Genomic DNA, 14,097 nt, shown 5'->3' with positions numbered 1-14,097 from the left:
TATATTTGTACAGTGATCAACAGTGGACAGTGCTAATTACCAAATTTCAGCTTGCTATCATTACCTGCTACACATCAGCATTTTAGTGTTGTCGTTTAGCGTAGTATAAAAACAGTATTTGGCTTTTTTTGTCTTGCGCCTGTTTATTTTTGCAATAATTCAAGAGACTGGAGAGAGACCTCAACAGCAACAGCTCTAAAGATATGTGGCAGGCGATTCAAAATGTCACAGCTACAAGAGCAGGAGAGCTACCGTCATATGTGAAGCCATGCTGCCGGACGAGCTGCACATTTTACGCTCGCTTTGACGTCCTCGAGAAGGACTCAGCTGTGAAGTTGACTCCACCTCCGGAGGACCAGCCACTCTCAGTGACCACAGCAGATGTGAGAAAACTCCTGCTGAAAGTGAATATAAACAAGTCTGCCGGCCCCGATAACATTCCTGGACGTGTACTAAACACTTGTGCTGATCAGCTTGTTAATGTTATAACGGACATTTTTAACGTCTCACTCTCACAAGAGACTGTCCCCTCCTGCCTCAAGACAGCCATCATCGTCCCTGTACCTAAAAAGTCTGCAGTGTCTAGTCTTATTGACTACCGCCCTGTGGCGCTTACCCCCATCCTGATGTTCTTTGAGAAACTGGTTCTCCAGCACATCAAAGACAACATCCCTGCCAGCCTGGACCTTCACCAGTACGCTTTCAGAACCAACAGATCCACAGAAGACGCCATTTCTACTGCTCTTCACTCAGTCTTCACTCACCTGGAGAATAAGAACAGCTACATCGGGATGCTGTTTGTTGACTTCAGCTCAGCATGCAACACAATCTCTCCCATGAAGCTGATTGGAAAACTTGACACTCTGGGCTTCAGTACAACAGTCTGCAACTGGACACTGGACTTCCTCACATGCCGACCCAGAGAGATCGAACTGGCAGTCACACCTCCTCTACATTAGTGCTCAACACCGGAGCCCCCCAGGGCTGTGTGCTCAGCCCCCCTCTGTTCACACTGTACACCCACGACTGCACTCCCAGACATCAGGAGAGCTCTACTGTGAAGTATGCAGACGACACCACCGTCATCGGCCGCATTACAAACAAATATAAGTTCATACTGGGAGGAAATCAACAATCTTGCAGAGTGGTGGAGAACAACCTACTGCTCAGCCTCAGCAAAGGAGTATAAAGTGACATAAAATACAAATACATGATAATTATAAAGTTTAGTTTTTACTTATTTTTTTTTTTTAATCATCTGCAAACATCCAATAGATTTTTGACAATCCAGCAAAATCTCAGAAGTCACTCTGGTTAATTTAAATTGTATTAAATAACCTCTCCTTCACATATCAGATTTATTAAATAGTCTCAGTGGAGTAAACAGACAGTGCTGTGTCATCTCTACCGAACATGCGCACGGAGATTTAAAGTCTCATTATTGACACACGATCTGACCAATCACAGAGAAGCGCCGGCGTCTCTCAGCCAATCAGCATCATCCTCGGTGTGTTTGCCTGTTCTCCGGCAGGACGGTATCTCAGTGAGTGAATGTGAGTATAAACATCATTTTTCTCGTGTATATTTATGAATCAGCGACACAGTAACAGGTGAGTGTTTAAATCCACGTGTGTTTAATGTTAAAGCGCAGCTCAGTTGTGACCGCGTTGAGCAGGAAACAGGCGGCTCGCTCCAGGATGCAGAGTCATCTGTGGCTACTGGCTGCTCCAGTAGCTGCTTTATTATGGGAGCACTGGGATGAGCTTTGTTCCAGTCCTGTGTTCCGTTTCAAATGTGCTTCTTTATCGTGTTATCTGTTCGGTTTGTTATTTTAGTGTCAGTCCTGGAAAACCTTTCCATCCTCTGAATATTAGCTTCATATTAACCCTTTGAAACCTGCAGTGACATCACTTTTCTTGTGCTGATTTGTGAGTAAATAATTTCAGATGCATTTCACAAGTATTTAAACCTTTGAAACGTGAGCAAATTGGTTGGATTTCTTTTCAAGAAATTAGTAAAATGTGACAGGAAAATGAGACGAAAATTAGACAAGAGAGAGAGAATCATTAGAAATTAAATTAATTTTAAAAAAATATATAAATTCAGGAAGTCTCACGAAGACTATTTTTCTAACAATTATAATTATAATTATGTTACAGAAAAAATGTTTTCAGGTAATTTTCTTGTAGCCTGAACTTTGTATCATTTTATTTTATTTTATTTTATTTTATTTCACTTCTCCCTTTTTTTAAAAAAAAAAAAAAATTTTGGTTCTTTTTTTGTAGCCCATTACCTTCTTCCAGTGTTTTTCAAAGACATCAAGCAAATTTGCTCAGGTTTCAAAGGGTTAATTAATATCAAACCTAAATCTTATTTTTATTTTATTTGTTTATGAGTCTGTGTGTACCTATATTTACTTTATCTTATTGTCTTTTATCTGTATTTTCTAAGTTTATCATATTTAGTACTTTGAGTTGCACTTGCTTTATGAACTATGCTATACAAATAAAGTTATTCTACTTATTATTATTATCATTATGATGTGTTTCTGACTGTCTGAGGCTTTCCTCCTCCTCTCTGTGCTGCAGCAGTCTCTCATTTTCATCATGGCCTCTGGAGCTTTGTTCCCCAGCATGGTCTCTGGGTCCCGCGGCTCCTCCAGTAAATACCTGGTGGAGTTTCGGGCCGGTAAGATGACCATGAAGGGCAGCACGGTGACCCCTGACAAGCGCAAAGGTCAAGTCTACATCCAGCAGACCGACGACTCCCTCATCCACTTCTGCTGGAAGGATCGGACGACCGGGAACGTGGATGATGTAGGTGACACCGTCTGCATGTAAAACTGGCTCCACCTCTGAGTCTTTAATAATTATCCTTCTTCATGTCCTGTTTTAGGACCTGATCATCTTCCCCGATGACTGTGAGTTCAAACGGGTGAACCAGTGCACCACCGGACGAGTCTACGTGCTGAAGTTTAAAGCCGGCTCCAAACGACTCTTCTTCTGGATGCAGGTAAAAACAGGACGACAGTCTGCTGCAACAGCTTTGATTTTCAATTAATATCAATCATGAAGGTTCATTTAAAAGAAACCGTGATCATGCAGGTAATGACACTGATGCATACGCTGCAGTTTCATTCATCTTTACCAGCGACTTTAGCGTTTCATCCAAACAGAAATGTTATATTCACCTGAAAACATGCAGCAATTCCCCGGTGTATGTCATGAAATAAAAGGATGAGGCTAGATGTATTATGAATTTTTCTTATTGTCAACAAACCCCATAAAAAAAACACAAAAACATTGAATTAATGCTTTCTTTTTCAGAAATGCATCCCCAGTGATTCAGTAAATCTGAGCCAGATGAAATGTTCCTGTTTTGTTTTTCTGATCTCAGGAACCGAAGACTGACAAGGACGAGGAGCACTGCCGCAAAGTGAACGAGTATCTCAACAACCCTCCGATGCCCGGCGCTCTCGGCAGCGGCGGCAGCGGAGGACACGATCTGTCCGCTCTCGGAGGTAACGGTTGTTTTCCTGTAATGTGCAAGAACCTGAAACACGCCGTCAGAAAACATCTTAAATATGAATTTAATTCGGAGGGCGGATGTTGTTCTCTCATGTGAAGGTGAGGGCGGCCTGCAGAGCCTTCTGGGTAACATGAGCCACAACCAGCTCATGCAGCTCATTGGACCAACTGGACTGGGAGGAATCGGTACGTTTCTGTGCACCGATCACACAGCAGAGCAGCAGAGAGTCATATTTAGTTAAATCTTTCAGAGGAATAATGAGTCGGGGTTTTTTGTTTTTTTATCAAACATCAGGTGGTCTCGGGGCTCTGGCTGGTCCAGGATTGGCGAACCTCCTGGGCAGCAGCAGCAGCAGCAGCAGCGTCCCTGCAGCCAGTAACTCCTCCACAAGGTATCTGCTTCCTGTTGAATACACAATCTACATTTAAGCCCTCGGTCTGTCGTCTAAAACAGCTGCTGGTGTGCACCGTGTGTTTCGGGGTTTCTTAGATGTTTAACAGCGTTGTTTTGTTGTTCTTCTTTTAAATTGTCAAACAAAAAAAGCGTAATGTGAAAAAATAAGAGACAGGAGGAAGAAGAGCAGAGCAGAATCAGTTCATGTTCTGTATTCATGTCCATGTCAGGTTTTAATGTCGGTACATTATTATCAAAGGTCACATACATCTTTATAGACTTTACCAAAACAGTTGCTGATTAACTCCATTATTCTAATTGTTTTAGTTGTAATTAGATTAATAAATCAGAATACTAAGTAGTCACACCAGGTAAGTGGAATAATTTGTTTTCTGGTTGAAATTTTCAGCTGTTCGACACATTCAATACGAAAAAAGAAAGATTTCTTCACAAATTAATGTACCACAGTTTGATTGATTGACATAAAATGGTCATTTGAAAAGTGAAGTACTTTTTTTTTTTAAAGAAAAATGGGTACAAATAGAGAAAAAACATCTCAAAATTACATAAAATATCAAAAGCTGGTGTGTATTACTGCCTCATGTTGGGAGTTTTAATTATGGCTCAGTGATCTTTGAATGATGTTTTTTCTCTTTCAGTCCGTCCACGGCCGTCACCCCGACCTCCACCTCTACCGCCAGTCGGCTCGGCTCCACCCAGGTGCCCACCACCCCCATCACCCCCTCCGCCACCTCGGCAGCCTCCCCAACAGCCACCACCCCCTCCACCCCCGCCGTGTCCTCTGCGGCGGCGGGCGCGGCCAACCCCACACAGCCCATCCAGCTGAGAGACCTGCAGAGCATCCTGGCCACCATGAACGTGCCCGCCAGCGGTCAGGGAGGTGAGCAGCAGCGACGCTCCTCAGAACGCAGAGGAAAAATACATAATTAAGCCCAATAAGTGTCATTTCACAAGTAATTATGTGGGAAATAATTAGCATCGTGAACACAACAGTGTCTGTAATACTGAGTCACTTTTAAAACAATACGTTTAATTTGCTGCAGACGCAGAAACCAACTGCAGTATGACGCAGGTTTTGATTTCGTTTCACTACATCAGGCACAACTCTGCACCGTGTTTACTCATCATCATTACTGACAGATTCACATTAAAAACTGTAGAATACAAATAAAGAAGACGGGTGATCAAATTTAGATGTGGTGTTATAAGTACTATGAACTAAGTTAAAGCAGCTATAGTGATTTTTTTAACCCTTTCTGAGCGCTATGATAAAGGCGAGGCTTGTAGTGATAAATCTGCAGAGAATTATCACCCGACTCTGCAGCTCTGCAGCTTTAGTGCACAGTCACACATCAGCAAACGCAGGCAAGTGACCGAGGTTATACTGCTGTGCTGAACATAGGCGGTGCTGCATGTGACTCACACGGAGAGCAGGTACCTGCTGTAAAATATGATGCTCTTGGTACATTTGCCATCTTTTTGCATTCCATGCATGTCTCCAGACTCACTGCCACAAAGGGAGCATCTCTGATGTGGGGTTATTTATCTTCACTTCACAACAGCCGTCATACAATCGTCTTCAATTAAGTCATTTTACAGAGCGGACCATTTCAGGGTTTTTTATCATTAAAAGCAACAACGATTAAAAAAATAGAACATAAGGTGTACAGAATTTAAGATAAACGAATAGAAGTAAAAACACAGAGTTGAGTTATCATATTTAAACAAAAGGGGTGTTTCAGGGAAAGATACAATTTCCACTTTTTTTAAAATTCTTCAAATTTAGTTTCCTGACGCCTCATTGAAAAAATGATTCCTTCAATTACAAAAACTTCCTAAATGATATCATAAAAGTTCTTTACAGATGGAGCATTTGGCTTTTTTAGCAGCTAAACTCAATATTCCAAAAAAGTGCTGTGTTTTTACTCGTGTAGATGTTGTTGATTTTGTGCATGTGTGACTGCTCTTACAGTGATGCTGAGCTAATTGTTTTCATTTTACAACTTTACTGTTTTGAGTCGCTCACTGTTTTCACAAACAGAACTAAAAGAGACACAAACACGACTCGAAAATGAATGATAAAGTTGCTCGATATCTTCTGTTAGTGTGATAAGCGTTTGTTTGGGAACAGTTCACCAAATCAACCTAAAAGTTGATTATGTGTCAGTGTTGTGTTCATAGCTCGCCCCCAAGTGGACAAAGAAAGCATTGTTTAAAATGAAAGCTAAAATACAAAAACAGAGTCTGCACATTTGAGAAAATGTGAAAATGAAGAAGGGCTTGGGCCGTGTAGAAGGGCTCGTAAGAAAATGTGAAGGATGTTTTCAGTCGGTTGTTTTGTTTGTTACCTGCAGTCGACCTCGCCAGCGTCCTGACACCCGAGATCATGGCTCCCATCCTCGTCAACCCCGAGGTGCAGCAGAGGTTGATGCCTTATCTGCCCTCCGGAGAGTCCCTGCCGCAGAGCACGGAGGAGCTGCACAACACACTCAGCTCGCCGCAGTTTCAGCAGGTAACGTGTTCGCTGCTGGATGCGCGATGAGGTTCAGTTTAATTCTGGTAAATTCTGTGAAAATGTTGTGTTTCTGTTTCCTCACTTGCCTTTTACACCATCCTGGTAATTCTTTGTTTTTAGAGATGTGGACATACAAAGACCACGTTTTAGATTTAAGGTCAAATAACCTTTTTAACAGTTACCCTCTTTTTTTGTTGCCTTTGTATCTGATAAACTCACAAACTCATATTGGCTCTTCCAGAGTTTTACATTTAATATTTTTCTTTCCTTTGGCAGTTAGATAAAACAGTATATTCTGGTCATCATGGGTCTTTCTCTCTCTTTTGCTGGTATTTTGCGTCTTGTTGCAGTATTTGTCCTCATTCTTGGTAATTATTGTCTTTCTGCAGGCTATGAGCATGTTCAGCAGCGCCCTGGCGTCCGGGCAGTTGGGGCCTCTGATGAACCAGTTCGGTTTGCCGGCAGAGGCTGTGGACGCTGCTAACAAAGGAGGTCAGTGTTTTGCCCACATCAAGCAGAGAAAACTGCAACTGTTTGTTTTACTGCTAGAAATGAAATTGTCATGTTTACACACAAGGTGTCCGCGGGGTCTTAAAAATTATTACAAGCTGATAAATAAATGTTGCTACAATTAAAGGTTCTGTATGTGAAAACAAAAACGTCATTGTATAGTATGTCGTCTAAAATGTGTCAAAAATGAGTCAAAAACGTCATAGTACAGTATGTCCTCAAGAATGTCACAAGCATCATACTATGCGATGTCCTCAAAAATGTGCAAATAACATAATAGTAAAGTATGTCTTCAAAAATCTGTCAGAATCTGCATACAATAGTATGTCGTCAAAAATGTCGTCAAAAACGTGTCAAAAATGTCATAGTATAGTCTGTCTTCAAAAATGTGTCAAAAACGTCTTAAGTAGTATAGTATGTCGTCAAAATTTCCATGAACATGTTCTAGTTTTCTATGCCGTTATACATGTAATAAAACGTCACTTTTCGCACCACTAATTTTTGGACATTTCTATCCCTTCAGATGTCGAGGCTTTTGCTAAAGCCATGGAGACGGAGACAAAGTCAGACCAGGAAGGAGACTCCAAAGATAAGAAAGATGACGATGAAGACATGAGTCTGGACTAAGACCTCTTGAAGTTTATCATTTAAGGTATTTATTTAGCTGCTCCTGCTGTTTTGTAACTATTAAACATTAGGGATAAAGATTATGTTTAAACTGTCACTAAGACTCCCTTCCCTCGCTGATCGTGCCGTTCATCCTCCAGCAGTGTGTTTAATTAATATAAACTGATTGAAGATGTACTCTACCTGCATGTCAGCTACTAATCTGAGCTGTCCTAACACAACCGAACAGTAAAATGTTGAAAAAAGTGGCCATCTGTTGTGCGGTTTTTTTTTCGTATGGTTTTCTAAATGATCACATAGACTATACTCAATTTCGATTCCATGCAAAGGAGATTAAAACAGCTTTATATGAATTGGTGACTTAAAAAAATCAACTGATGACTTTTCAGTGTCTGAAAATATATTTGAAAAACATTCATTTTACAGTATGAAAACAATGAATATTCACCCTTTCGACACCAACCATGAAAGCACATTTTCTGCAGATACACAGATTTGCATGTTTATCATTACCACATTTTTTACCACTGCAGACAAAAAGTTTGTGATTTTCTTTCCCAGATAAGAACAACCTCAACATGTAAAGATCTCTACAGTAGCAAGACTCAGAAACGCTAATATTAAATATCACTTGTTAGAAGACGGTTAACCATTTCACTGCCACTGTGGTCTTAGGCACTTTTTTTAAACATACTTGTACACCTACATCAGAAGATTTACTACACAATAAGCACTGCAGGCAGGTTAATACTGTGTGGTACTTGTAGTTTAAGTCAATGCTCTACAATCAGTTACCTCCAATTCAGTTATAATGGGAGCACAAGTGGTTTCAGTCACAAAGGCTACAGAAATAACTTAAAAATGTTTCTTTGGGTTAGATTTTATGAGCTATTCACAGATATGAGAAAGTAAAAATCCTGAGAACTGAAAAATGCAACGAGCTAAACTTACAAGGGATAAATTCCAGTGCAGTGTGTTTTTTTTTTATAAAAACATATCCCTGAATAACATGAATGATGAAAAAACACATTTACTATAAATAATATGCCTCTGTAATTCTGTTTCTGTCTGGACTCGCAACTGTAACGGGGTTTGAACTATTACTTTTTTTCTTTACACAAGAAAAAACAGACATTCAAACAGACTGTAACTTAAAAGCCACTTACTTCCCCAATGACAAACTAAAATCATGTTTTTTTTACCAACAATCTACAGTATCATGTTTTAGTCTAATAGCTAAAAATGCTTCAGTATCACAGTGGGTTTAAAGAGGCATTTACAAAATCAACAGTATGGTTCTTTGTCATTCGTAATAATACTATACAGGCTGTGTATAGTAGTGAGAAAGGTGCATGAGATGAGTCTTTCACAAACACAAACATCACATCGTACGTTTTGTTTAAATACAAGGTTAGAAATACTAGTAACTAAAGACAAAGGTCGCAAGACACCAGAATGAAAGCACAATTAACGTGCTCATTGAACATCTCTAACATAGAGTTCATGACTGCATCGACAGATGGTCACATGTACAAAAAGACATTCAGGGAGACACACATGCCATAAAGTCTAAAATACGTGAGTGTAAACTATCCTTTGTATACAGTGAGTAACTTAAGTCAAGACCATCACAGGAATTAAATAGTACCAGAATAATTTGTTTAAAATACCACAGCTTATAAACTGGTCGATCCATACACACACTGTCAGTCCTAAAAACTCACACTTGCTGATGTTGTCAATGAAACCAGTAGATTGTCAGACATGACCGTATCCGGTCTAACCTTGCTGCACGAGTCTGCGGTAGTGTGGCATGACCTTGCTCTCGGGAAGGTAAAGTCCCATCTCCAAGGCAACCAGCACAGGGAACTCCAGAGGAATTAATTCTCGTCTGTTGATGCGGAAACGCTCCTCCAGCTTCTGCTCGTAAACAGAAAAAACAAAAACAGAAAAGTGAAAATTGTTACATAATATGATGTGTTTACTCAAATTATACTATTGAGACATTTTTGTGATATTTTCTCAACATTTTTGACAACATACTATACTATGATATTTCGGACACATTTTTGACGAATGACGTATTCGTCACATTTTTGACTACACTACACTATGACGATTTTAACACATTGTTGACGTCATACTCTACCATGATTTTTTTTGACACATTGTTTACGATTTACTCTAATATGTCGTTTTTGAGTCATTCTTGACGACATATGACGACATTTTTGTGACATTCTGGGTCATTTTTGGTCATTTTTTTTACGACATACTATGATGTTTTGGGGTAGTTTTTGACGACATACTATACTGTGATATTTTTGTGCCATTTTGAGTCATTTTTGACGACAGTGTGATGTTTTGTGTAAGTCAGGAGGTTTGGCTCAGTGGGTAAAGCAGGTGGTTAGTGTTCCTGAGGTTGCTGGTTCAAGTCTTATCTGGGACAGGTTTCATTTGACTTTTATGGCATGAATAAAATATCGACTGATACATCAGTCTGCTCAGCCGACACTGACGACATACCTTGCAACAAACACTTAAAACAGTTAAAGAACATAAAATTGTCTCGTCTCCTGAATTTGCATAAACTGAATACTGAATTTTCCCTGCCAAGAACTTAGTTGATTGTCCACCTGACTCAAATATCAGTCAAGTTTTTGACAAACATCACTGCAGATATTGAGCTAAAGGGAACGTCAAAAAAATGCAAAGTGTCTGGAGGTTTGGCTCAGTGGGTAAAACAGGTGCTTTGTATGCCTAAGGTTGCTGGTTCAAGTCTTATCTGGGACAGATGTCTTTTGAAGACTGCTGTCATAGCACAGAGCTAAAGGGAACATCAAAAACATGCAATGCATTTGAAGGTTTGGCACAGTGAGTAAACAAGGTGGTTTGCATGCCTGAAGTTGGTTTTTCAAGTCTTATCTGGGACAGGTGAATTTTGTCCAAAGCACAGAGCTAAAGGGAACATTGAATACATGAAGTTGAGTTGAGAGACAGGAAAGTCAGTGAAGTTACGAGCAGTTGGGTTGTGAGACAGGAAGGACAGTCAAGAGACAAGTGAAGTTGAGAGACAGGAGGTTGAGTGAAGGTAGAGGATAAGAGTATAAGAGGTAAAAATAGGGCGTCGCTTTCAATACTGAATTTTCCATTTCAACACCATATGACCCTTATTTCAGCAGAGCAGACGGCTATATCAGCAGAATTTTTTATTTAGGCCATAAAATATCATTTGGGTGTAGATTCATACAGTTTAGACACTCATTGTGATGTTGCAGAAAAAATTACAGCACGTTAAGTTGAGTGATGTGTCATTTTGGCTGATAAATCAGGTGAAGTGGTCCCGAAACAGGTAAAACCAGTATCGGCAGATGTGTCTATCAAAATCAGGACATTGGCCTGACTCATATATCAGCTGAGTTTTCGACAGACGTCACTGCTGATACTGAATTTTCCATTTCAACACCATATGACCCTTATATCAGCAGAGCAGACAGACACGTCAGCCGATATTTTATTTTATTTATGCCATAAAATGTCATTTGGCTATGGATTCATTTAGTTTAGACACTGATTGTGATATTGCAGAACAAAAGGCACTTATAGTTGAGAGTTATATTGTTATGCCCGATAAATCAACTGTTTGTTTTATAATTGAATTTAATAATAATTTAATAATATTTTTCCCTGCCAAGAACTTAGTCAATGATCCGCCTGACTCACATATCATTCGAGTTTTTGACAGAATTTTATGTTTCAACACCACATAACCCTTATATTGACAGAGCGGTCAGATATATCAGCTGGTATAGATTGGTAGGATTTGAACTCAAGACCTTTGGGTCACAAAGCAAGCGCCTTAACTCTCAGAGTTTATCCTCCCGACACTTCAACTGTTTTCGAAGTTTCATTTGGCTCTGTACTTAAAACAACAGCATTCCAAATATACCTGTGCCACGCAAGATTTGAACTCACGACCTCCAAGTCACAAAGCAAACACCCTAACTCTCAGAGCTAATCCTCCTGGCACTTCAACTGTTTTCGAAGTTTCCTTTGGCTCTGTACTTAAAACAACAGCATTCCAAATATACCTGTGCCACGCAAGATTTGAACTCACGACCTTGGAGTCACAAAGCAAACACCTTAGCCCTCAGAGCCAATCCAGGCTGATAACCTACTGTGGTCCTGTCAGGGTAAATTCAGTATCAGCAGAGATATCTGTCAAAAAGCATGACTGATACTTTAGTCAGGCCAATTAATGATCTGATATTTCCTTGGAATGGATAGAGCAATCAAACATGATATATTTCGATGTTTTTTTTTTCAAAATTCTGTACTATGACGTGTCTCGACATGCTACACTATGTGGTTTTCAGCTGTTTCTTGCATGTCACTCTTTATATTATTATATTTTTCGCTATACTGTAGTATGCTGTTTTAGGTTGTTTTTTTCCGACATGCTAAATTATGATATTATTGGACATTTTTCAAACATTCTATATTTTGACATTTTTCACCATACTATAGTATGGCGTTTTCTGTCGTTTTTTGGACTTGCTACATTATGATGTTTTTGGACGTTTTTTTCAACATCCTATACTATGATATGTCTTGGCATGCTATTCTATGTGCTTTTCATTGTTTTTCAGACATGTCATATTTTGACAATTTTCACCACACTATAGTATGGCGTTTTCTCAACAAGCTAAATTGTGACGTTAGTGGATGTTTTTTCAGCATTCTATACTTTGACGTGACGTGACATGCTATTCTATGTGCGTTTCAGCTGTTTTTTGAACATGTCAATCTTTGACATTTTTCGCTATACCATAGTATGGTATTTTCGGTCGTTTTTTTTTGACATGTTATATTATGATGTTTTTGGATGATTTTTCAACATTGTATACTTAGACGCGTCTCGACATCCTAAACTATGTGGTTTTCAGATGTTTTTTGGACATGTCATATTTTGACTTTTTTCGACATACTATAATATGACGTTTTAGGTCAATTTCTGGACATGCTATATTATGATGTTTTTGGCTTTTTTTTCAACATTAAATATTATGACTTGTGTTGACATGCTATTTTATGGGGTTTTTAGCTGTAGTTGTTTTTGAACATGTCATATTTTCACATTCTTCGCTGTACTGTAGTATGGCATTTTTTCGCTTGTTTTTTTTGACAAGTTATATAACTGTTTTTGGACGTTTTTTCAACATTCTATATTATGATGTGTCTCAACATGCTTTACTATGTGGTTCTGAGCTGTTTTTTGGAAATGTCATATTTTGATATTTTTCCCATACTATAGCCTTGCTTTTTCTGTCATTTTTTCAACACGCTTTATTATGGTATTTTTGGCTGTTTTTGCAAAATCCTATGCTATGGCATGTCTCGGCATGCTGTTTTATCTTGTTTTATGTTGCTGTCAGCTGTTTTTTGGACGTGTCATATTTTGACATTTTTGCCATACTATAGCCTTGCTTCTTCGTTCATTTTTTCAGTATGCTATATCATGGTGTTTTATGCCATTTTTGCAAAATCCTTTGCTATGGCGTGTTTCGGCATGCTGTTTTATGAGGTTTTATGTGGTTTTTAGCAGTTTTCTGGAAAGGTCATATTTTGACATTTTTGCCTTGCTTTTTCGGTCATTTTTTCAACATGCTGTTTTATGGTGTTTTTGGCCATTTTTGCAAAATCCTTTACTATGGCGTGTTTCGGCATACACTTCTATATGTGGTTTAACGTGGATTTCAGCATTTTCTCGGAAATGTCATATTTTGACATTTTTGCCATACTATAGCCTTGCATCTTCGGTCATTTTTTCAACATGCTGTTTTATGGTGTTTTTGGCCATTTTTGCAAAATCCTTTGCTATGGCATGTTTCAGCATGCTATTTTATGAGGTTTTATGTGGTTTTTAGCAGTTTTTTGGAAGGGTCACATTTTGACATTTTTGCCATACTATAGCCTTGCTTCTTTGGTCATTTTTTCAACATGCTGTTTTATGGTGTTTTTGGCCATTTTTGCAAAATCCTTTGCTATGGCGTGTTTCGGCATGCTATTTTATGAGGTTTTATGTGGTTTTTAGCAGTTTTCTGGAAGGGTCATATTTTGACATTTTTGCCATACTATAGCCTTGCTTCTTCGGTCATTTTTTCAGTATGCTATATCATGGTGTTTTTAGCTTTTTTTGCAAAATCCTTTGCTATGGCGTGTTTCGGCATGCAGTTCTATGTGGTTTAACGTGGATTTCAGCATTTTCTCGGAAATGTCATATTTTGACATTTTTGCCATACTATAGCCTTGCTTCTTTGGTCATTTTTTCAGTATGCTATATCATGGTGTTTTTGGCCATTTTTGCAAAATCCTTTGCTATGGCGTGTTTCGGCATGCTATTTTATGAGGTTTTATGTGGTTTTCAGCAGTTTTTTGGAAGGGTCACATTTTGACATTTTTGCCATACTATAGCCTTGCTTCTTTGGTCATTTTTTCAACAT

General features: G+C 39.0%; 2 protein-coding genes across 5 annotated transcripts in view; one reads left to right on the top strand and one right to left on the bottom strand.

The window, feature by feature from the left end:
- Positions 1–1,435: 1,435 nt before the first annotated feature.
- Positions 1,436–7,842, top strand: LOC121947143 (proteasomal ubiquitin receptor ADRM1-like). 3 transcript variants are annotated; one of them, XM_042492060.2, is made up of 10 exons: positions 1,436–1,553; positions 2,589–2,816; positions 2,896–3,012; positions 3,397–3,520; positions 3,627–3,713; positions 3,823–3,919; positions 4,581–4,822; positions 6,297–6,454; positions 6,847–6,949; positions 7,491–7,842. In XM_042492060.2, exons 2-10 carry the CDS (start codon positions 2,607–2,609, stop codon positions 7,592–7,594), a joined length of 1,242 nt encoding a protein of 413 aa, XP_042347994.1. In that variant the 5' UTR covers positions 1,436–1,553; positions 2,589–2,606; the 3' UTR covers positions 7,595–7,842. The 3 variants fall into 3 exon arrangements, with proteins under 3 accessions (XP_042347994.1, XP_042347995.1, XP_087938002.1); XM_042492061.2 differs by having other exon boundaries at positions 1,451–1,553; positions 2,592–2,816; XM_088081876.1 differs by lacking the exon at positions 1,436–1,553 and adding an exon at positions 1,578–1,610.
- Positions 7,843–7,972: 130 nt separating this feature from the next.
- Positions 7,973–14,097, bottom strand: part of LOC121947017 (CDK5 and ABL1 enzyme substrate 2-like) — a 40,414-nt gene continuing 34,289 nt past the window's right edge. For both annotated transcript variants that reach the window (XM_088081875.1, XM_042491881.2), the window contains one exon: positions 7,973–9,514. In XM_088081875.1, the coding sequence (XP_087938001.1) occupies positions 9,374–9,514 (141 nt within the window). In that variant the 3' untranslated portion in view covers positions 7,973–9,373. The remainder of the gene's footprint in view (positions 9,515–14,097) is intronic.

This window comes from Plectropomus leopardus, chromosome 9, assembly GCF_026936395.1.
Source record: "Plectropomus leopardus strain MGB_pleo_1.0 chromosome 9, ASM2693639v1, whole genome shotgun sequence".
Lineage (NCBI taxonomy): Eukaryota > Metazoa > Chordata > Actinopteri > Perciformes > Serranidae > Plectropomus > Plectropomus leopardus.
This window is presented reverse-complemented; position numbering and strand designations above follow the sequence as displayed.

Excerpts from the sequence above, each read along its gene's own strand:
- LOC121947143 (XM_042492060.2), top strand. The coding sequence starts at position 2,607 with ATGGCCTCTGGAGCTTTGTTCCCCAGCATGGTCTCTGGGTCCCGCGGC. Across the intron at positions 4,823-6,296 it reads GCCCGCCAGCGGTCAGGGAG|TCGACCTCGCCAGCGTCCTG; the intron begins GTGAGCAGCAGC and ends TGTTACCTGCAG. Across the intron at positions 6,455-6,846 it reads GCTCGCCGCAGTTTCAGCAG|GCTATGAGCATGTTCAGCAG; the intron begins GTAACGTGTTCG and ends GTCTTTCTGCAG.